This window comes from Schistocerca gregaria, chromosome X (assembly GCF_023897955.1).
Source record: "Schistocerca gregaria isolate iqSchGreg1 chromosome X, iqSchGreg1.2, whole genome shotgun sequence".
Classification (NCBI taxonomy): domain Eukaryota; kingdom Metazoa; phylum Arthropoda; class Insecta; order Orthoptera; family Acrididae; genus Schistocerca; species Schistocerca gregaria.
Window position 1 is genome coordinate 722,409,098 of NC_064931.1, and position 24,888 is coordinate 722,433,985.

A 24,888-nucleotide genomic window follows, 5' to 3' on the forward strand; every position below is an offset into this window, starting at 1 on the left:
TACCATTTAGTAGGATTAATCCTCCATCTGACGATAGAAACCATTTTATCCTCTGCTATGTTTTTATAACTATCCGCGTTAAGGTATTTATATTGCTGAAGATACAATATGACTCATCCGATACCGATAAAATTATAAATGAATTACGCAGTTGCAGAGGTGGAATTTTATTGACTGCTATAACTATTGGTGTCTCTCGCTTTTGTTTTAAAAGATTCTGACGTAGCGGTAACGCTGGACTCGCAGTTCGAAAGTCGCTGATTCAAATACTCGTGTGGCCACCCATTTATAGCTTTTCCGTGGTCTCCCTAAGTCTCTTAAATCAAGTGCCGGGATAGTTCCTTTAGAAAGGACACGGCCGATTTCCTTTCCTATCGTTCCCCAATCCGCACCTGTGCTCGCTTCTAACGTCGTTGTCACCGACGAGATGTTGATCCCTTAACTTCCTTCCATAAGACAATGCGAAGAAACGTAGGCCTGTATCCCAAAACACTGTGTAGTGACAGAAGCACGTCCGCGAGTTCCCACCCCATCCCCCTCTCTCAATGGACTGCAACGAAGTAGTGTGTGATAACAGAAATCCACCAAAGAGGACTGTCTCTATCATGGCTCGTCTGCACGAAGCTTATTCGAAGCGGACTGGCCGCGTTTTAGTACAGAGCCGTGGCGGTGCGTTATTTCCCCCTGAGTGGACAGGTCGTAGTTGAGTAATTGGCGTTAATGGTACATCTTATCATTTGTAGGCTGCGGACAGACCCCTCTGCGTGCGCGCTGCCGTTGCTGAGGTCGTGGGTCGTGACGACTGACGAAGAGGTCATCGGCCATTGAATACGGCAAACCAAGTTGCCGTACAAAGCCGGCGGGGTAACACAAAGAACGATGTCATCCCGCGCCGACTATCTGTGTTACAGACGCCGGTGTCAGAACGCCACTTGAGTTTGAATGAGACGTTAGCAAATTCATGTGGGCTTTTAGCCAGACCAAAATCGATCCAGAGAGATGTGGAGCTTCTAGACGACGAAAAAAAAAACCTTCAAAGAAACAATACAGGAGTGTAGTCGTTGTCTTTGAGACAGTGAGCAGAATCCGACTTCGACTGTAATTCTTAAGACTGTTCACAATTTTCCTTAATCACTCCACCAGGCTACGACATAGTTTCCTATAAACCCTTTCAAAATTGATTTCATGACCCTTATCTAATTACCCCTCTCGCGACAAAACAGTAAAAACGACACATGAAGCAAGTGGCCTCTCACTACTGTTACGAACCTCGTCAGCGATGTCAAGTACCTCAACCGAGCTTGAGAAGTCTGCGTTTAGCATTAGGAGGTAGCTAAGCAGATCTTTACACTGTGGTATAACGTATCACACTGGTGTCAGCGATCCATTAGCCGTGCAACCTGCAAGCCAATCAAATCAGCAGTATTCGTAAGTTCCTATGACCCTATATCGCGCCAGCTTCTGCGCACATACCGCGATATCCGCTGATGAGCCGCCACGGGCGGGAATCTTTTGGCTTACGAATTTCTGGCTGGCTCTCATCCTGCCACATAGCAGTGAGTCTTTTCATATTCTACATTTATATCATTCTCTGCAAGCCATCTAATGGTGTGTGGTGGAGGGTACTTTCTCCACCACTAACTGAGCCCTCCAATCATGTTCCACTCACGAATAGCGAGTGAGAAGAACGATTGTCCGTAAGCCTCTGTTCTGGCTCTAATTTCTCGAATTTTCTCCTCGTGGTCATTACCCGAGACATATGTGGAGGAAAATAATGTGTTGTCTGACTCTTCCCGGAAAGTGCTCTCTCGAAATATCAATAGTAAATTTATCCGTGATGCACAACGCTTCCTGTGTAGCGTCTGCCAGTGGAGTTTGTTGAGCATCTTCGTAACGCTCTCTCGCCGACTAAACTATTCCGTGACGAAACGCGCCGCTCTTCCTTGGATTAGTCCTACTTGGTAGAGATCCCAGATAGATAAAAAAATACCCAAAAATCGGTCGAACAAGCGCCTTACAAACCACTTCCCTCGTGGCTGAATAACATTTCTTATGGTTCTTTCTCTGAATGTGTCATTTGCTTTTCCCACTATTTGTTTTATGTCGTTATTCCACTTACGGTCGCTCATGATAGTTACTCCTTGATATTTTGCGGTAGATATTGTTTTCGTCAATAGTGTCGCTGTACAGTAATGGATTTCTTTTGCTATGAATGCACTAGGTTACTTGTATTTACGTTGACGGTCAACTGTCAGAGCCCGCACCATTGATCAGTTCTCTGGAGGTCAGTCTGCTAATCGTTACTATCTTCTGTCATTGCTACTTTGTTACAGACAACCGCGTCACCTGCGAACAGTTTTAAAGAGAATCCGACGCTTTCGCTACATCATTTATATATATTTTAACCAGGAACGGTCCTGTCACACTTGATTGGGGTATTCCGGAAATTACCTTTACAGTTGTCCATTTTGTTCCGTTAAGAGCGTTGTGTTGAGTTCTATCTGCAAGAAAGTCTTGAATCCAGTCGTAAAAATGGTGCGATACTCGATAACCTCGTAATTTTTTTTCACTAAACGGCAGTGCAGGACTGTGTCAAACTCCTTGCCGAAGTCAAGAAACACGGCATCAATCTGCGTGCCGTTGGTACGGAGCTGTGGATCTCATGGAGGGACAGAGCAAGCTGAGTTTTGCAGGATCTCTGTTTGCGGAATCTATGTTTATTTCTATAGAGGAGATTTTCACTCTCCAAAAACATCATAATTCATGACCATAAGACTTGCTCCATAATTTTACAACAGATTGACGTCAACGATGAAGATCCTATAACTGCCTGCATCTAGCCTATGGCACTACGAGAATGACCTACTCTTTCATCCAGTCGCTAGGTACCCTTCGTTGCTCTCAACACCAGTGGATGACTTAAGAACTGGAGCTAATTCATTGTTACTCTCGATATCGTGAATAACCACAAAACATTCTAAGGGTATTTTTGTTCTGTTGTTGCAACTACAAAAATGCGTGATTTTTTCACCTGACGCGTTTCGCTTTATTGAGGTAAAGCATTATCAGTGGTCTGTAATTAAGTTATTTACATTTTGATTTGCTTTTAGATCGAAAAACAGTTCGTTAAGAATAGGTTGATTTGTACTTCTGATGAATCAACCTATTCTTAATGAACTGTTTTTCCATCTAAAAGCAAATTAAATTCGGGTCCGCCCCCGGTAGCTGAGTGGTCAGCGCGACAGAATGTCAATCCAAAGGGCCCGGGTTCGATTCCCGGCTGGGTCGGAGATTTTCTCCGCTCAGGGACTGGGTGTTGTGTTGTCCTAATCATCATCATTTCATCCGATCGACGCGCAAGTCGCCAAAGTGGCGTCAAATCGAAAGACTTGCACCAGGCGAACTCTCAACCCGACGGGAGTCTCTCGTCACACGACATTTCATTTTTTCATTAAATTCATCACCTTGTAACATCACTGTTCGTGAGATGTGCATCTACATCTACATCTACATGACTACTCTGAAAATCACACTTAAGTGCCTGGCAGAGAGTTCATCGAACCACCTTCGCAATAATTCACTATTATTTCACTCTTGAACAGCGCGTGGACATACAAACACCTATACCTTCCCGTGCGAGATCTTATTTTCCTTATTTTATTATGGTGATGGTGTCTTTCTATTTAGGTCTGTTTCAACAAAATATTTTTGCATTCGGAGAAGAAAGCTAGTAATCGAAATTTCGTGAGAGGATCCCGGCGCAACGACATACGACTTTGTTTTAATGATGTCGATACCAAATCTTGTATCATACCCGTGACACTCTCCCTCAGTTTCTCAATAATACAAACGTGCTGCCTTTCTTTGAACTTTCTCGATGTTCTTTTTTGCTACTAAGTGGTAAGGATCCCACAACTCGTAGCATTACTTCAAAAGAGCACGAAAAAGAATAGTAGGCAGTCTCTTCAATAGTTCTTTTCTATCTTCTAAGTCTTCTGCCAATACAGCTCAGTATTTGGTTCGCCTTCCCACAAAATATTCTATGAGCTCTTTCCAATTTAAGTTGTTCGTAATTGTAAATGAATTTATGACCTTTAGATTTGACTGATTTATCGTGTGACCGAAGTTTAACGGAATTCTTGTAACATTCATGTGGATGACCTCACATGGAAGAAGAAACTAATCTACTACTAAAAAATTATAGCTCCTTGCTGTAACTCTCTGAAAAAGGACTAAACTATGTTAATATCTGCGCAGAAAAGGTAGAGTTTCTTACATATGCCTAGCTACAATAATGTTCCTTTCACTTATTATTTTGTAAGTACAGAGAAAATCTCCTTATCTAAAACTCCCTGCATATACACTCCAGATAATACCAGAAGATGAGAATTATCTGTATGGTCTTTTTTTTTACATTTCCTGCATTAGAATACCTTGAAGTTTTGATTAAATAATTTTAAATTCATCTTTTTAAATCTTAATCTTCCTCATTATTTTACTATTACGGATTAAGCATATTAAAAAGCGCTGTAGGGGGCGTTATAGTTATGTTTCAGATACGTACTTGGTGCACGTTTCCTTGCTTAGAGGTCAAATGAAAGAAAAAGTGCCAAGTATTAACTCTTTATCCTCCTTTACTTGTTGGAAATTTTTTCATAACACTCATCTGTTCTACTACTTGCCGAAAGTATTTTAAATATCACACTCAAACGAAATAACCTGAAATTTAGCCAGATTCAGGCATAAAGAATACTGTATTCAGTGGATGAACGTAAGACAAGAAGTCTTAGGTACAATTGCCGTGCAGTGTACTGGGTTTACAAAAAGGTCATCAGAGACGAGGTAGGAAGGAGACGTACATGACATGCATTTTGACGAAGTCAGGAAAGTGAATTGAGATGTTTCACCGCATTAAATGACAGGCCAATTAACATGTCGAAGATATTACGCAAATGCGTTACGAGCAGCACAGTGCCTCTGGCTTTCTGATGCGCGTTTCTCTTCACGGAACATACACGACTGTTATTCATTGTCAATGCTGCACCAAATCTGGTATATACGATGCTCGTTTTATTTGTATTTAAGATTATGCTTTAATTTTATTTTATATTATATTATTAATATTATTTTTCAGCGATATGTAATAAACTGAATCACTTAATTATACTAGTTGAATTCTTGGATTATAGTAGAACCAGTAGGTACCAATGGCCCACATAACTTTTCTAGAAATTAACCAACGTCACGCATTTAAATTTCTCACTTTACTGTCGATTTCAAACACATATGTTTATCACCTTTCACTTAGCAGTATGCAGGGTGGCTCACCGAAGAGTCGACACCGCAGTTTCTCTGGTGTTTCGTCATATATTTGCAAATTTCGTTTTTGCATTGTGAAGCTGGGGTCAGTCCAAAGAAAGAGTGCTCTTCACGTCTTTTATCCGAAGGCTAGTGTCAACGGAAGGCGTCTTTTTGCTTCCCGCTACAGAAGATTTTTAAAGCTGAATTTTACGTGCCGATTCGATATAGCGGCCACAGATTAGTCTAGTGAAATGTTCGTTTTATCGATGTGTTATCAGGAAAAGTAAAACATGAAGAATAAACAGCAGTCCAGCAAGACAGTAACGCTGATGTCGTTGCTGCAGTACTGGATATTCTTCGAATTTTACTGCCGCTGTTGATACATATCGATAAAACAAATATGGTACTAGACTAATCTGGGAGCATTCTATAGAATGGACTATTTTTTTGGGCAGAATCCAGCTACACAGTGTTAAACCGAAACTGCAAGTAACTGCTCAAACACAAGAGAAAAATGCTACTGATGACTCTTAGGAAAGACATCCTGTATAACAAACATCTCGCACGATATTTGGCAGAAATTGGAATGTATGTGTGCATGTACAGCATTCATTGTACAAACTCATTTATTACTAAATTTTATCCGCCATAAAGTAAACAAGACTTATTCTGACAATAATTTAATATCCCGCAACTTACAGCTTACAACATAATACGTAGATCGATGTTTTCGATCACGAATAATTCGCCTACGAACTGTTTCAAAAGATCCGCCGAAATTATTATTAACAGCTATATCTACATCTACATTTATACTCCGCAAGCCACCCAACGGTGTGTGGCGGAGGGCACTTTACGTGCCACTGTCATTACCTCCCTTTCCTGTTCCAGTCGCGTACGGTTCGCTGGAAGAACGACTGCCGGAAAGCCTCCGTGAGCGCTCGAATCTCTCTAATTTTACATTCGTGATCTCCTCGGGAGGTATAAGTAGGGGGAAGCAATACATTCGATACCTCATCTCGAAACCTGGACAGCAAGCTACACCGCGGTGCAGAGCGCCGCTCTTGCAGAGTCTGTCACGTGAGTTTGCTAAACATCTTCGTAACGTTATCACACTTACCAAATAACCCTGTGACGAAAACGCGCCGCTCCTCTTTGGATCTTCTCTATCTCCTCCGTCAACCCGACCTGGTACGGATCCCACACTGATGAGCAATACTCAAGTATAGGTCGAACGAGTGTTTTGTAAGCCACCTCCTTTGTTGATGGACTACATTTTCTAGGAACTCCCCCAATGAATCTCAACCTGGTACCCGCCTTACCAACAATTAATTTCATATGATCATTCCACTTCAAATCGTTCCGCACGCACACTCCCAGATATTTTACAGAAGTAACTGCTACCAATGTTTGTTCCGCTATGGTATAATCATACAATAAAGGATCCTTCTTTCTATGTATTCGCAATACATTACATTTGTCTATGTTAAGGGTCAGTTGCCAATCCCTGCACCAAGTGCCTATCCGCTGCAGATCTTCCTGCAATTTTCTAATGCTGCAACTTCTCTGTATACTACAGCATCATCCGCAAAAAGCCGCATGGAACTTCCGACACTATCTGCTAGGTCATTTATATGTATTGTGAAAAGCGATGGTCCTATAACACTCCCCTGTGGCACGCCAGAGGTTACTTTAACGTCTGTAGACGTCTCTCCATTGAGAACAATATGCTGTGTTCTGTTTGCTAAAAACTCTTCAATCCAGCCACACAGCTGGTCTGATATTCCGTAGGCTCGTACTTTGTTTATCAGGCGACAGTGTGGCATTGTATCGAACGCCTTCCGGAAGTCGAGGAAATGGCATCTACCTGGGAGCCTGTATCTAATATTTTCTGGGTCTCATGAACAAATAAGCGAGTTGGGTCTCACACGATCGCTGTTTCCGGAATCCATGTTGATTCCTACAGAGTAGATTCTGGGTTTCCAGAAACGACATGATAGGCAAAAAAAAAAAAAAAAAAAAAAAACAGCTGATAGAGAACTAAAACATATGACGACACTTTAATCAACTCTTAACTCAATAACTTTTCTTTCTTAAAACCAGCGAAATATTCTGCTCCATATCCAACGAAAGACGCACAAGTCATTGTCCGGAGGTACTGTTAATGTAAACACACCCTTGCTACAATAGGTTATTAACTCCGTGAAGAGTCTCAGCGGTAAAAATGTACATACTCAGATACTGCCATCAAAACTTCAAACATCGATTTCTGAGACGAGGTATCTACCGTCAACGTTGAATTTTCTCAATAATTTTATCTTGGAACTCTTCCATTTGGTCCGTGTTTGCATATAAAAACAGCAATACTAACATCAAGGCGGACTCAACTTCTAACATTGAATTTTCCCATAAGATAAATGTTATATGTTTGATAACTGTTACTTCACATTCAGTGCTCACATCAATTTCCAAGTTCAGAAACACAGAACACACTGCAGCAAGCGAGCATCATGTAGCGGAGCATGATTTTATCGCTTTCTGCTTTCTCATCTACTCCAGCGTCCGTGAACTGAGCAAGACTAGCGTGACGAGAAAGCTCATCTGTGTTCAAGGTCTGAGACGTAGTCGGGCAGTGCTTAGAATTATGGCATCACTCAGCACAAGTTAGAAACAGAGGACGGCGTAGCAATGTAATAGTACTAGTACAGTGTTCCAAAAACTGTACAGTAACAATCACTTCGGAGACTGTAATGGACTGCATGCTTCAGTGCTAGCATATTCACGCAGGAAACAGCGAGTTTGATTGGACTCTCACTTTATAACGAATGACTGGTTTTAATTCTGAGGTTATATGTTTCTGTGAATTCGTGATAAACATTACGTCGACTTATAGCAAATATTAAAAATATATCTTTTTGCAATGAATACAATTCCTAAACTTAAAAAAAGACTTGGATCACGCTGTAGGAACCAGTAATTTAAAATGACGAAACGAACCGTTGATTGGAAGGTCTCGGAGAAGAAGCAAGGACTCAGGTATGAAAATTATCTGGGGAGGAAAGAAAATGATCATCTTTAAGGAATAGCCACAAAACTCCTCTCAACGAAGGAATGCTCTGAAAACATACTTTAGGATATTCGTACCGTTATTTGAGCCTCAGCGTTCGACCATATGCAATAAAGAGACCTCGATAATCAGTTGTTGACTTCTCCACGCTCACCATGACGTATCCTTTGTCAGCAGACCAAGAAAACAACAACTGCAGGCCCTGCAGCGAGAGGTATGTCGGCTGGATGCTTTTGCAATGGATCTTACGCAACCTGGTTGCCCCTCACAAATATCCGGACTGGTTCGAACTGCAGTGTGTATGACAAAAAAAATTCTTGGGGCCAGCTTAAACTGAATCGTTGGCTGGGCTACGTTCCTACCATAATTACAGTTAACTGTTCAACAGATGAAAATATCTTGCTGAGATTCAGTTACAATGCTATACTTTTCACGTCCTCTGTATTTCTTCTGTTAACGAGTAGTCATTCTCCTTCGACAATCTAACTATGGATTTAGATTCTTTTTATATTCTCAGAAAAGAGATGATTCTCTGCCGATATGCGGCAAAAAACAAGGTATCCTGAAAGATGTAGTTGTCTTCAGTCCGAAGACTGATTTGATGCAGCTCTCCATGCTGATCTACAGGGTGGTCCATTGAACGTGACCGGGCCAAATATCTCATGAAATAAGCGCCAAACCTAAAAACTACAAAGAACGAAACTTGTGTAGCTTGAAGGGGAAAAGCACATGGCGCTATGGTTGGCCCGCTAGATGGCTCTGCCATAGGTCAAACGGATATCAGCTGCGTTTTTTTAAATAGGAACCCCCATTTTTATTACATATTTGTGTAGTACGTAAAGAAATATGAATGTTTTAGTTGGACCACTTTTTTCGCTTTGTGATAGATGGCACTGTAATAGTCACAAACATATGGCTCACAATTTTAGAAGAACAGTTGATAACAGGTAGGTTTTTTAAATTAAAATACAGAACGTAGGTACGTTTGAACATTTTATTTCGGTTGTTCCAATCTGATACATGTACCTTTGTGAACTTATCATTTCTGAGAACGCATGCTGTTACAGCATAATTACCTGTAAATACCACATTAATGCAATAAATGCTCAAAATGATGTCCGTCAACCTCAATGCATTTGGCAATACGTGTTCTCGCCCAATTTGTCTGCTACTGATGTGCGGAATAGCCGCTACTTGGCCCTCATCATTTGTTGCAGGTCGTGATTGACGTTTCACATGTGACTGAACACTTCCTCTTTGCTTAAATAACGTAACTATCCGGCGAACAATCCGGACGCTTGGGTGATGTCGTCCAGGATACCGAGCAGCATACATAACACACGCCCGTTGGGCATTTTGATCACAATAGCCATACATCAACACGATATCGACCTTTTCGTCAATTGGTAAACGGTCCATTTTAACACGGGTAATGTATAACGAAGCAAATACCGTCCGCAATGGCGGAATGTTACGTGATACGAAGTACTTATACGTTTGTGACTATTACAGCGCCATCTATCACAAAGCGAAAAAAGTGGTCCAACTAAAACATTCATATTTCTTTACGTACTACACGAATATGTAATAAAAATGGGGGTTCCTATTTTAAAAAAACGCAGTTGATATCCGTTTGACCTATGGCAGCGCCCTTCAAGCTAGACGAGTTTCGTTCTTTGTAGTTTTTTCGTTTGATGCTTATTTCGTTAGATATTTGGCCCGGTCACGTTCAATGGACCACCCTGTATATACTTCGCAAGCGTGTCTTCATCTCTGTGCAACTGCCACGACCTAGAGAGTGGTTGTAATCAAACTTTCGCTACTTGAAACAGTGTAGACGGAAAACTATTTTCTGTACGGGTACCCAAATTTATGGGAATGATGTTCGGACTGTGCGCTGCAGGATTTGCGTTGTTAGTAGTGTTAGTGTCATGACGTGCTATTAAGCACCGGTAATGGTACGGTGACGAAGGGTTGAAACACAAGCAACAGTGTGCATTACAGCTGCAGGCAGTCGACATGACGCTGGGCAGAATGGGCAGGGCTTTTTTCGTAAAGTTCTCTTATCACGGCAACAGTAATAGTGCAACTGCTCTTCGCGAGTATCGAAGGGAATACGGAGAGGTGCTCTTGCCGCACCGGGATTGAAGAACATGATTTTAAATTCTAATTAACTGGCTATTTCGTGATTGCTCCTGGAAGAGGCCAAGCGCGCCACAGTTAGTTGAAGAAGTTACTGCTGCCATGGCTGAGAATGCAAGACGCAGTGTGCGATCCTCAAGCAGTGCACAAGCGGTCACGACAGCTGACCATTCCATGGTCCACAGTTCGAGAACTGCTGCGAACAGTCGTGAAATGATATCAATACAAACTTCACATTACTCACCAACTTTCTCCATGCGGCGCATACATTCGAGTAAACCTGGAACGTAAACACGGTACGCAATTAACAAATGGTACCTTCTCATGTGGACATTAGTATGTATTTCTTTCAATGGTTTATTCGTTATTTCTGCTCCGTGTATTCTTACAAATGTTTTCCCAATATGTATTTTTTTCAATGGTTTATTCGTTATTTCTCCTCCGTGTATTCTTACAAATGTTTCCCAAAGTTCCAGTATCCTACGATAGCTCTTTTTTCATGGGAGCCCTCTGAAGTAGCGAAAGTTTAATTACAACCACTCTGTACATCCATCTCAACCTGGTTGCCGTACTGAAGCCTTGGTCTCCCGCTACAATTTTTTACCCCCCCCCCCCCCACCCCAGTAATCACAGATACGCTTTCTTTCATTACAAAACTGACAATCCTTTTATGCCTGAAGATGTGTCCTTATAACCGATCCCCTCTTTTAGTCAATTTGTTCCATAAATTTCTTTTTTTCTCAGTTCGATTCAGTACCTCTTTATTTGTTATTCAATCTACCCATTTAATCTTCATAATTCTTCTATAGCACAGCATTTCAAAAACTTCTGTTCTCTCCTTGTCCGAACTGCTGATCGTCTAAGTTTCAGTTCCGTACAAGGCTACACTCCAGACTGCTTTCTGTACAGGTTTTAAATAACCTTTCGTTCCCTAGTCCATCTATAACATTGAGTAAGATTTGAGTTTTGTGTATTTTTACACACAGCTTTCAGCTTGTAAAGTGTTCAAAAAAATTCGCCCCACCCGCATAACATGTACAGTTCGTGTTTTTATTTTACGGTAACCTATTTCTCAATACTTTTGTTCAAAGGGATCCCAACGTACTGCCACCTGTCTAATGATGACCATTTCTCAGTGCAGTTGAGTAGAGCGCATTGTGTCTCCAGTAGTACAGCTTCTGCGAGCTGTCCTGTCAAACAGAATGCTTCGAATGACAGATTCAAGCTTAGATGGTGTACTCATTACCACCTGAAGGCAAGAAGAATTCGCCATCAAAGGAAGCTGCCGTCTGAATTGACATACAACACAGTAATGTCATTCGAAGATCCAACCGCTATCGTGAGAGAGAGATTGAGGATCTGCCTGCGTTCAACGGGACCATCTTATGGCCACTACCTACAATTGACGGCTGCTAGCTACCCCGGATGAGATGTAATGGACCGCGCGCTGCATTCTGTAGGCAGTCGGTATAGCTGTGTCGACCTACACAGTACGCAGCTGTCTGCACCCTCTACCACAGTGGTGAGCGAAGAAGGCGGAAAAGCGACCACCTCGAATTAAACCTAGACAAATAGCCATGTCTTCTCTTAATCGACGACTGCAGCATTTGTCTGATGTCTGAAGGGCGTCGTAGAAAAGTGTGGAGGCGGTCAGGTATTAATGCACGCCTCAGGCATGCAGTCCCACAGGCTCAGCCATGAGGTGGCTCAATCATGCTTTGGGCCAATGTATCATACGCAGATGTTCGGCGCCACTTATCGGTATCGAGGGTAATCTGCAGGCTGTGCAGTATCAGGACGGGGTCGTCCAGCCCTACAGTGAACTCTTTGGTAACGGACCCGTCTTTCAAGACGATAATGCACGAGCACACCGTTCCCACGCCGCAAAGACCGTTCTCTGCAGGATCAACCATATGGAATGGCCTGCTGTTTCTGCCGACCCTCGGCTGACATAGCATACTTGGGGTCAGTCCGAACTGGGAGTGCGTTCAGGTTTCACCAGCAAGATATCGACTCATATGGATATCACGCCACGGGCGATCCAAGCATGTCATAATGTACGTAACTGCATATTACACACCATTAGGGTTTGATTCCACAAACGTGAAAACATACGTACTCTGCAACAGACTATTTATATTTTGCTTACTCTTTCGCTTTTTTTTCACGATAAAGCCAATTTTCTTTAGTGTCGTAATTTTTTACCGTTCCCTGTTGCCTTCCATCTATGTCCACACCCGTCAGAAAATATGCAGGTCGTGTAAGATCTTTCTGTTGTTTTACTTTGTCGCTCCTGGACCAAAACAGCTACAACCAAAATCTTGGCACCACATTACTAATGAAACCTCCGTCCATGTTCATTACGAGTGTTGAAAATTTATATTTTGAGTTCCTTATGTGTTTTAGTCTTGAAACGATTGTTTTAACTCAGTACTCATCTTTAAGTTTACTGTTCGCAAAGTATTACAATTTTAATGAACCTAATCCTTATGGCTTGAGACCATATTTTGACGTTAACAACTTCCAGAGGAGAAGGTTACAGTATCACCTCACTGATAACTGAATAACGTAACGACATAAAGCATTTCCTATTAAGTCAAAATGGAGCACTACTATATGATGAACATCAACGTAAAAGATGGGATGTGATAATTAACGTAACACAAATATCTTTATTCAAAATAGGATTTTCTGCTTGTGAGTAGTTTGGGATATTCATCCGAGCCAGATATGTGCAGAGAACAATTACGTTATCTAAGGAGCCGGCCGATGTGGCCGAGCGGTTCTAGGCTCTGCAGTCCGGAACCGAGCGACCCCTACGGTCGCAGGTTCGAATCCTGCCTCGGGCATGGATATTGTGTGATGTCCTTAGGTTAGTTAGGTTTAAGTAGTTCTAAGTTCTAAGGGACTGATGACCTCAGATGTTAAGTTCCATAGTGCTCAGAGCCATTTGGACCGTTATCTAGGAAGAGACTGAAGAGGTTACACTTTAGTTTCGAAATAGAAGATTAATGACTTAAACTCGAGGAAATAACTAGCAGCCGATTTTTGTCGCAATGGAATGCGAAGACGTACAAGGAAGCTTGCGAGCATAGCAATAACTGATCAAAGGCCCAAGGTTCGCTGTTTGGTGGAGTATGGGTCCTAGATATTACTAAATGCCTAGAGAACTGAAAGCGTTGGGTGGGGGAAGGGGTTGATATTATAAAACTACATCACTTACGATAAACGCGTTCTTGATATTTGTACAGTGATGGAGAATCAGCAAGGTCAAGTGGAACAGGCTGCTTGTAAATGTGCCTTCTGTAACTAAGACTCGCAGAAGGCGGTCTTTAGAACAGAACACGACCGGTGTATGTACCCCTGTACGAGTCCAGCAAAGAGCGTTTTTAAAGGGCTACGTCAGTTATGGATGGGTTCAATGACAGTGGCAGTTCCGTTAGTCTCTAGAAATTAATTTTAGGCGTGCACTGATTTAGAGAAGACCAGTGAAATGGTACCATCCACCTAATATCATTGGAGATGTCGGTGCGTTGCTCTTTATTGATGAACCCACGAGGTTGTATGTGTTCCAGCTTGGGGTATTGTCAGAGAAGACACGTTAGTTAGTCTTCTTGAGACGTCATATTTAATGGATGGTTGATGAGCAAGGAAACGAAATTACTTTTCAAGAAGATAATACCTGTCCACACAGGACACCAGCAGATTGTCAGCATTTGAAGAATTTGAAAACTGTAGTAGTCTGTGTGGTCCCAAGACTTCAATTGTACTGAGTACTTGTGTGGTGTGTCAATTAGACATCAAACTGCGCTCATATACTCTCAAGAACACTGCAAGAATGGCGATCTGCTACCTGAATATAGGATACGTCAACTGAGGTAGTCCATAGTCTTACCAACTGCATAAGCTTCGTTGTAAAACTTGCCGATGTGTTCACTGTGATCATAAACATGATCAAAGACTGTAACCAGTCCGATTTACGGCCAGTCAAATGAAAATGAGACAGATAGAAAAATTAAGTGAGATGTTTATTATTTCAAAATTAATAGTCATAACTGTTAATACTTTTATTCCACTGTGAGACAAAATGGTCAACGTCTTCATGGAAAAATCTTGCGGCTGTCTACGGAAACAAAATTGTACCCAGGCATGCTATCTTTGTCGGAAGCAAATGGACGACCACGAATGTCCTTCAGAACTTCAAATATATGGAAATCGCATGGGGAGAGATCGGGACAGTATAAAGGATGTGTAAGAGCTTCCTAGCGAAACTTCCGCAGCGTATTCGAAACGACTTTGAGAACATATTGGTGAATATTTTGCTGGCAGGTTGTTTGTACTACGCAGCAGAAGTTTCGCTGGGAAGCCATTACACATCCTCCAAAGAGTCCCTATCTCTTCCATGCGATTTCTGTATATTTGTAGCCCTGAAGAAAGACATTCGAGGCCGTGGATTTGGTTCGGACGAAAAGGTGCACGCCTGGACACATAGTTCCACAGGCAACAGCAAACATTTTTCCACAAAGACATTGACCGTCTTGTTGCATAAATGTGTTAACGGCTATGGTGATTACTTTTGAAATAATAAACGCTTTATTTACTATTTTTTCACCTGTCTCATATTCATTTGACTGCCCATCAGAGTTTCTTTTTAAATCGCAGAAAGATAAGAACATACAACCTCCAATAGAAATATGCCAAATAAAGGTCTACCCTGTTGAAAACGTTGTACGAATAAATAACTCTTTCCTTCTACAAGGCTATATGCTTATAAAGTCATGTGTGGAACGTGGGTAGTTTTACAAATGTGTGTATAGGATCCTCAATTTCCGTAACATAAATGGTATATCATTACCAAACATTCATAAAACCGTATTACACTAAACATAACAAACAAACACTTCAAACATAATTATTTTTATTTTAGACTATTAAAACTACGGATGAGCAAGGGGAATGGAAGAGGTAGGCATGCGAAAACATGGGAAAAAGGTTACATGTCAAAACAGCGGATGCGCGTTATGTACAAAACAGAATTCAAATCAGAAAGAAACGGAGATAAAGCGAGCCATACTTTACATCTTACACATTCTGAAAATTGCCGTATGTACGTACATACATGTCATAGGTAGGAAACTGTTCTGGCCGGCTCCTTCATATCAAGGCAAGTCTGCGGTAATAAAACCATCAAAAGTTTGAGTCCCTCCGCTTACAAACGTGTGAAACAACTTATATGTCAGCTTCATACTATTATTAAGGAACGGCTGTAATAACTCATGGGCATTTTAATTGACAGCATAACCGCCTCACCCAGGGTTCAATTCGAATAACATAAGAACTAATTGTGCTAAGAGGAAAGAAGTAAGTGAATCATCTGTGTGATGTTCCGTTTTGTAACAATGCACATCGCCGATCTCATTGGTACAGAGTTGTGTGTGTATGAGGTTGGGAAGGTTTTCCAGTACCTCGTGGAAGCGACATCCAGCTGGAAATTCCCTGCAAGTAGATACATAGAAATGCTATCAGTCATGTCAAACAGCGATCATAAGAATATAATAGGGATGACAGAAAGAAATTACAAGCGTCCAGTGCAAGGATCGGATTAAAGACATTTTGGGACAACGAAGCTGCCAGGACACCATCACGATCTCGCTTCGGCTAATTTTTCATATGAAGTTAGATTGGGTGCATTTCGTATAGAAAACCGCTCATGTTGCTTACTGATGTTTGCCGAACTTTTCTAAATCCTAATCAATGAATGGGGTAAGTACGAAGCATGTTTTCCAAGTACTGCTTTTAGATACGGCATCGCTGCTGCTAAGAAGCCGCATCTATTAGCTACCCACAGATGCTAAAACAGAAGCATTCGTCCGTGTTCACATTTTTTGTTTTTATTTAAGATGCCAAAATTAAAAATTCTCTCCATGTGAGAAATACGCGCAGTTTTTCGTTTCTTGAGTGCAATAGTCCCTAAATCTGTCGAAAATCAGACAGGTTGGTAAAGTTTATAGAGGAAGACTGTGCGAGATGAAATTATAGGAAAAGAGGTTATAGCTTTTAAAGATGGCCGTGCTATTATTCATGACGAGGAGAAAAGAGGGTGACCATCTTACAGCAGTGAAGATTTTGTGCAGAATGGTGTTGCAGAAGTTAAAGGATTTCACGAATTCGTCCTTGTATAATCAGTTTCCTCAAGCATCAAGGAGTGTTCATTTAGCCAGTCCGTACCACGACAACGTTGATACCGTCAAAGTGGCCAATCAGATGTTCGTTATGACAAGTGGTTTAGTATCGATGGAAATTGTGTTGAAAAGTAGATTTAGGTATAGGCTTTCACGTATTAATAAACTTGTTTTAAGAATGCACTAGCGTTTGTGGAATATGAGGACGATACTTATTTATTTTTAAAAAAACACCTTGTAATATCAAAGTAACAGAAGAAACACCCCTGGAGCAAAAACCGATAATTTCCGAACATGTAGACAGTCCATGAGGCCTGTTCCTCTACGAATTCGTAGTTACTGAAATACATGAAATGATGACCCGTACGCCCCCGCTGCTGCGCAGCCAGCGCGTCTGACTGCCAAGAGGGAGCCTGCGTACAGTTCCTAATACAGTCAAGAATTTTTCCTCATTGAGAGGACTGGAACGAGATGCACTCCGCGTAGTGTGGCCAATTGAGGGCTACTAGAATGAAAAGTAGTGGCCACGAGATCTGGGAAAGGCTGGGAGAGAAATGTTCTTACACCATGACCCTGCACACCGCATCCAACTGATACCGTAACACCTAGGCCCGGTCAGCTCAGCGTGGTCCTCTGAGCCTTTTTATATGCAATATGAGACGTCTGGAAACAAATCCTTGAGGTGCCGACTAAATTTATAAGGTGGCTGTGAAATGAAAACCACTGAACAGATGATAATGCAGTTGCCTACGGAACAAAGTGTGTTTCGTTTAAGAGCGCTGAGGACCTCAACTTGCCACTGGAGGGAGATGGGCGCACACTCGCGTGAAGATAGAGCGAGCACGTGAACGCGTCGACTGTCCATTGTACTGAGTCGTGCTGAAAACAGCGAAATGGAGGCTTCAAAAGAACAGCAGAAGTATGTAGTTTTCTGACAGCGGAAAGAGTGCGAGGAACGAAATTGATCATAGAATGGCTCCAGTGTCCGTTGCGAGGGTCAAGCCGTGGTACAAGCGATTCAAGAAAGGACGAATGTTGGCAGATCGCCACACCGCATTACTGATACCATTGTCCGGCAGGTGGATGCCTTAGTTGTTGAAGACCGGCGAATTACCGTGACAGCCACTGTCACAGAGGTCGGATTTAGCGTCAGAATTGCTACGGATTTGCAGTACTTTCCGTACACTTGTGCCATTCTTCGATACATTTCCGTTCCTCGCACTCCTTCCGCTGGAAAGACAGGCACGACACCCTTTTGCTCTTCTTTTGAAGAGGCAGTATCACCGTTTTCAGCTCGATTGAGTGCTGTGGACGGTCGACGAGTGCACATGATCGTTCTATCGTCACGTGGATTTGCCCGCACGTCCCTCTAGCGACGAATTTCGGGCCTAAGCGCTCTCACGACACCTTCCATCGTAAACATTGTGATTACGATCCCTTCAGCAGTTTTCACTTTTTGTGGTGGTGCGTACTGTAAGACCTTCGGTACACACACCAACAGATTATTTGACTTGTCGCTCTAACGAAGTAGGCGAGTTTCAGCAATATGTCTCGTGGTCTTATCGTGGTGTGTTTATCTTCTGCCATTAGGTCAGACGATAGTAATGCCACTTGCACGATTAGAGTAGCAGATTGACGGTGACCAACTTTAAACGGAACTTGATTAATTTTGACATACATTTATTAAAAAAATAAAAAGCATAGACATTACGTCACTTGATTCTGGATGCAGTTTACAATTGACAATCTGAAGTTCCTTTGGTTTTGGTATGTTAATCTTATTCTCACATATCTCTGATACTTGACAATGTGTCTATTCATTTATCATCATGGCTATGTACAGGAATATGGTAATCTTATTAGGCGCAGACTGAAACTTGACTATAGACTAATGCAGACTAATGCAGACCGGTGCAGACAAATGCAGACTGAGTAATCGGAGGTCTGTACATTCGTTGTAATACCTCGCGCGTTCAGGTATGACTGCGCAAATGTGATCAGTCAGGAGAAAAGGTTCTAAGTTAGCAGCAATCTCATTGGCTGCGTTGCATATTAATACGCGGATCGGCGGAAGCAGAATTTGGTCCGTCTCTGAGGCAGCGCCATCTCGTAGTGCGGAGACGGACGACAGCTGCGCCTGCGCTGTTGTGCTTAGCGGGGCGCCCTCTAGTGGAAAAATGTGTACGCGCTGACTACGCGGAACTATGTACACAACAATTTTCCACTCCCCAGCTCGTTTCATTTTGAATACACCTTATCACAATAGTGAGGAGTTACTTGAGAAAAATCTACGAACGCTTTTGGGCTGATCGATCTTCTAGTGGAGCTTAACCTTCTATAAGACACAGGTTGCGGATTTGTTGACACATCGGGGGGATGGGTTGAGGAGAAGGTGAGGAGGCAGAGCTCGGCTGCGCCGGTACTCACGTGAGGAGCCCCTGCGGGCTGGGCTCGGCGGCCTGGTACCAGGAGTACTGCGCCATGTAGTGCGGGTGGTGGTGGCCGGGGTGGTGCGCGGGGTGCGGCGCGGGGGCGGGCGCGGGCGCGGGGTGCGGTGCGGGGGCGGCGCTGGGCTTCATGTCCCACGCCACGACCGGCGGCGACCCCGACAGCCCGTGCGGCCCGCCCTGCGGGCTCATATCGCTCACCGGCGTCGACGACGGCGTGGGCGTCTGCGCCACGTGGCCCAGGTAGCTGGCCGGCGCGCCGGGCCCGCCGCCCGCGCTCGGGCTGTGCTGGCTGCCCGACGACGAGCCGCCGCCGCCTGCAACAGCCGACACGCCTCAGCACGCCTGCGCCTGCTCTGCGGGGGACCACCTCAGCTGCTACACCTACTGGCTGCAGTATTACTTTGAAGAAAAGGGGGATATGTAGTAGATACTGGGGATACTGAAAGACCTAAGTCGAAACAAGGTCCTGAGAGTAGACAACATTCCATTAGAACTACTGACAGCATCAGGAGAGCCAGTTCTGACAAAAATCTACCATGTGGTGAGCAAAATGTATGAGACAGGCGAAATACCCTCAGACTTCAAGAAGAATATAATAATTCCAATCCCAAAGAAAGCAGGCGTTGATAGATGTGAAAATTACCGAACTATCAGTTTAATAAGTCACGGCTGCAAAATACTAACGCGAATTCTTTACAGACGAATGGAAAAATTGGTAGAAGCCGACCTCGGGGAAGATCAGTTGAGATTCCGTAGAAATATGGGAACACATGAGGCAATACTGACCCTACGACTTATTTTAGAAGCTAGATTAAGAAAAGGATACCTACTTTTCTAGCATTTGTAGACTTAGAGAAAGCTTTTGACAATGTTGAATGGAATACTCTCTTTCAAATTCTGAACGTGGCAGGGGTAAAATACAGGGAACGAAAGGCTACTTGCAAATTGTACAGAAACCAGAGGGCAGTTATAAGAGTCGAGGGACATGAAAGGGAAGCCGTGGTTGAGAAGGGAGTGAGGCAGGGTTGTAGCCTCTCCCTCATATTACTCAATCTGTATATTGAGCAAGCAATAAAGGAAACAAAAGAAAAATTCGGGGTAGGTATTAAAATCCATGGAGAAGAAATAAAAACTTCGAGGTTCGCCGATGACATTGTAATTCTATCATAGACAGCAAAGGACGTGGAAGAATAGTTGAACGGAATGGACAGTGTCTTGAAAGGAGGGTAACAACGAGGATAATGGAATGTAGTCGAATTAAGTCGGGTGATGCAGAGAGAATTAGATTAGGAAATGAGACACTTAAAGTAGTAAAGGAGTTTTGCTATCTGGGGAGCAAAATAACTGATGATGGTCGAAGTAGAAAGGATATACAATGTAGACTGGCAATGGCAAGGAAAGCGTTTCTGAAGAAGAAAAATTTGTTAACATCGAGCATAGATTTAAATGTCAGGAAGTCGTTTCAGAAATTATTTGTATGGTAAGGCGATTATTCATGATGAGCGGGAAATCCGGATTCGTGTCCCGGTATGGAACAGTTTTCACGGTCGCCATTCCACTGAACAGACGACTGTTGCCCATATGCGTGTAGGAGGCGGGAGAGCGTACCTATGAGCGAGCCTGCGGGCGGCTGCGGGCTCGGCGCCGGGGGAGCGTGCGGCGGCTGCTGCGGCTGCGGCGCGGCGCCCAGCAGGTGCTGCGACTGGCCGCCGCCGCCCGCCGGCTGCGTCACCGCCTGCTGCGCCGCCTTCATCATCTTCTTGTACTTGCTGCGCCGGTTCTGGAACCATATCTTCACCTGCAACACACCACAGCCGGGCTTCAACACGCTGTCCCACGCTAGAGCACATCACAATCACAAGCACTATTTATTTAGGGTGTAGCACTACGAATGAAGCACGATCAAAAAGGCAAGCCAAATATAAATCGCTACGCATGCGATAGCATGCCCTGCTTAATACACTGACTGAACAATAATCGGAGAACCAAAAAATACACTACTGGCCATTAAAATTGCTGCACCAAGAAGAAATGCAGGTGGTAAACGGGTATTCATTGGACAAATATATTATACTAGAACTGACATGTGATTACATTTCCACGCAATTTGGGTGCATCGATCCTGAAAAATCAGTACCCAGAACAACCACCTCTGGACGTAATAACGGCCTTGATACACCTGGGCATTGAGTCAAACAGAGCTTGGATGGCGTGTACAGCTACAGCTGCCTACGCAGCTTCAACACGATACCACAGTTCATCGAGAGTAGTGACTGGCGTATTGTGACGAGCTAGTTGCTCGGCCACCACTGACCAGACGTTTTCCATTGGTGAGGGATCTGGAGAATGTGCTGGCCAGGGCAGCAGTCGAACATTTTCTGTATCCAGAAAGGCTCTGCAACATGCGGCCGTGCATTATCCTGCCGAAATTTAGGGTTTCGCAGGGATCAAATGAAGGCTAGAGTCATGTGTCGTAACACGTCTGAAATGTAACGTCCACTGTTCAAAGTGCCAGTCAATCCGAAATAAGAGGTGACCGAGACGTGTAACCAATGGCACCCCATACCATCACGCTGGGTGATACGCCAGTATGGCGATGACGAATACACGCTTCCAATGTGCGTTCACTGAGATGTCGCCCAACACGGATGCGACCATCATGATGCTGTAAACAGAACCTGGATTCATCCGGAAAAATGACGTTTTGCTATTCGTGAACCCAAGTCGTCGTTGAGTACATCATCGCAGGCGCTCCTGTCTGTGATGCAGCGTCAAGGGTAACCGCAGCCATGGTCTCCAAGCTGATAGTCCATGCTGCTGCAAACGTCGTCGTACTGTTCGTGCAGATGGTTCTTGTCTTGCTAACGTCCCCATCTCTTGACTTAGGGATCGAGACGTGGCTGCATGATCCGTTACAGCCAGGCGGATAAGATGCCTGTCATCTCGACTGCCAGTGATACGAGGCCGTTGGGATCCAGCGCGATGTTCCGTATTACCCTCCTGAACCCACCGATTCCATATTCTGCTAACAGTCATTGGATCTCTACCAACGCGAGCAGCAATGTCGCGACACGATAAACCGCAATCGCGATAGGCTACAATCCGACCTTTATCAAAGTCGGAAACGTGATGGTACGCACTTCTTCTCCTTACAAGAGGATTCACAACAACGTTTCACCAGGCAACGCTGGTCAACTGCTGTTTGTGTATGAGAAATCGGCTGGAAGCTTTCCTCATGTGAGCACGTTGTAGGTGTCGCCACCGGCACCAACCTTGTGTGAATGCTCTGAAATGCTAATCATTTGCATATCACAGCATCTTCTTCCTCTCTGTTAAATTTCTGCGTCTGTCTTCGTGGTGTAGCAATTTTAATGGCCAGTAGTGTAATTAATGCAGAGTAATCAAATTTCGGAAATACTAGCCGCGCGAGATTAGCCGAGCGGTGTAAGGCGCTACAGTCATGGGCTGAGCGGTTGATCCCGGCGGAGGATCCAGTCCTTCCTCGGGCATGAGTGCGTGTGTTTGTCCTTACGATAATTTAGGTTAAGTAGTGTGTAAGCTTAGGGACTGATGACCTTAGCAGTTAAGTCCCATAAGATTTCACACACATTTGAACATTTTTTTGGAAATAATTTTGTCTAGGTAACAAATTTAATTGATTAACAATGCAAGATCACTGGTAAGCGCAAGATAAGCCATTGCAAATGTGAAATGCTGGTACATTAGTAACTCATGTAACCACCAGAATCTTGAATGCGAGGAAACATGCATTGTCTTTGACAGACGACAGATGTCGGTATGTGGAATTCCATCCCCACCGCACTTGGTCGGTCAATACAGGGACGGTTAATGGTAATTGTGGATGGCGCTGGAGATGTCGTCGGCCGCGGTGGTCTCGCGGTTCTAGGCGCGCAGTCCGGAACCGTGCGACTGCTACGGTCGCAGGTTCGAATCCTGCCTCGGGCATGGATGTGTGTGATGTTCCTAGGTTAGTTAGGTTTAAGTAGTTCTAAGTTCTAGGGGACTAATGACCACAGCAGTTGAGTCCCATAGTGCTCAGAGCCTCGGAGATGTCGTCCGATGATGTCCGATATGTGCAACACTGGAGGCAGATCTGCTCATTAAGGAGGCCAAGGCAACATGTCAACACTTTGTAGACCATGATAGGTTACAACAGCGATATATGGGACAGCGTTATCCTGTTGGAAAACACCTCCTGGAATGCTGTTCATGAATAACAGCACAAAAGGTCGAATCACCAGACTGACGTACAAATTTGCTGACAGAGTGCGTGGCATAACCACGTGAGTGCTCTTGCTGTCATACGAAATCGCACCCCAAGCTGCAACTCCAGGTGTAGACCCAGCGTGTACAGCACGCAGACTGGTTGGTTACAGGTCCTCAATTGGACTCCTCCTAATCAACATACAGCCATCATTGGCACCGAAGCAGAACCAGCTTTCAACAGAAAACACAATAGACCTGCCGTCTAATGAGCTCTCACTTGACACCACTGAAATCACAAATGGCGGTGGTCTGTGGTCAGTGGAACGCACGCTACAGGGCATCTGGCTAGGAGCTATCATTGAAGTAACCGATTTTTAGCGGTTCGTTGTGTCAATATGATGCCAACTACTCCTCAAATTGCTGCTGCAGATGCAGTACGATGGTCTTTGCTCTCGGTACTGCCACGTGGTCGGCCATCCGGAATCCGGTCATCTTGCGACTGAACTTGCACGTGATCAGCTCTGCCAGCAATAATGTGCAGTGGCTACATTCCTACCAAGTCCCCCCGAAGGAACATCCGGCTTCTCGTAGCCGTTAACACGACCTCGTTCAAATTCAGTGAGGTGTTGATTATGGCGTATTTGTCCGCCCAAAGGTATTCTTCACTGACATCAACTCACTACGTCCCATCTCCAAGGTAACTAACGCTCACGATCGTTCCAGCGTGTGATTAAAGTGACCATGATTTGCGTCCTCATAGCGCTGCTACTCTTATATGACTGGCACGAAATTGGAATAGACGTCATCTTTCAGATGTAGAAATACGCTACCAATTTTTGTTTATGTCGCACAACTCATTCTTGGTGTTGGGATTTCTTTCCCATTATTGTTCCAAAGCACCACGAATGAAAACGAGTTTTTTCCGGGGCTAATACCTCTGGTTCTATTGGTGATAGAAAGGTAGAGTTAAATGTTTTGGATAGCTGTTGCGTTAGGGACCATTTGTATACCAACAAAAGGATCATCTTAGTATAACTATCGTACAATATAGGGGAAAGCTGGAATGGCTCAAATGACTCTAAGCACTATGGGACTTAACATCTGAGGTCATCAGTCCCCTAGACTTAGAACTACTTAAACCTAACTAACCTAAGGACAGCACACACATCCATGGCCGAGGCAGGATCCGACCACAGTGGCCGGCGGAAAGCTGGAATATTACAAAATCATCCACCTTAGGTAAATGGATTGTATCGGTTGGTTCTTTTTGCATTAAATATGGTCTCTTGTGCTCCTTAAGTAGCTTATGGGGCCACCATTTGGTGGTCGTGTGGTTCCTGAGAAACCCAGGAAAACACGGTTTTTGGGTACCAAAATCGATCCACGGATACCAAGAAGGCTATATGCACAGCAAATGGCTGAAATTTTTACGATATATTTCTAAGATCTCGATCTGGAACAACCTTTGAAATTTTCTTGTTATCTTTATATGTCCCAAAGACACAGATTTGCAAAGTTA

At 43.6% G+C, this 24,888-nt stretch overlaps 1 protein-coding gene across 2 annotated transcripts in view; it reads right to left on the bottom strand.

Annotated features, from left to right (window-relative positions):
• LOC126298857 (homeotic protein distal-less-like) overlaps positions 1–24,888 on the bottom strand; it is a 301,048-nt gene that overhangs the window by 22,446 nt on the left and 253,714 nt on the right. For both annotated transcript variants that reach the window (XM_049990363.1, XM_049990364.1), the window contains 2 exons: positions 20,751–20,940; positions 19,120–19,456 (listed from right to left, as the gene is read on the bottom strand). In XM_049990363.1, the coding sequence (XP_049846320.1) occupies positions 19,120–19,456; positions 20,751–20,940 (527 nt within the window). The remainder of the gene's footprint in view (positions 1–19,119; positions 19,457–20,750; positions 20,941–24,888) is intronic.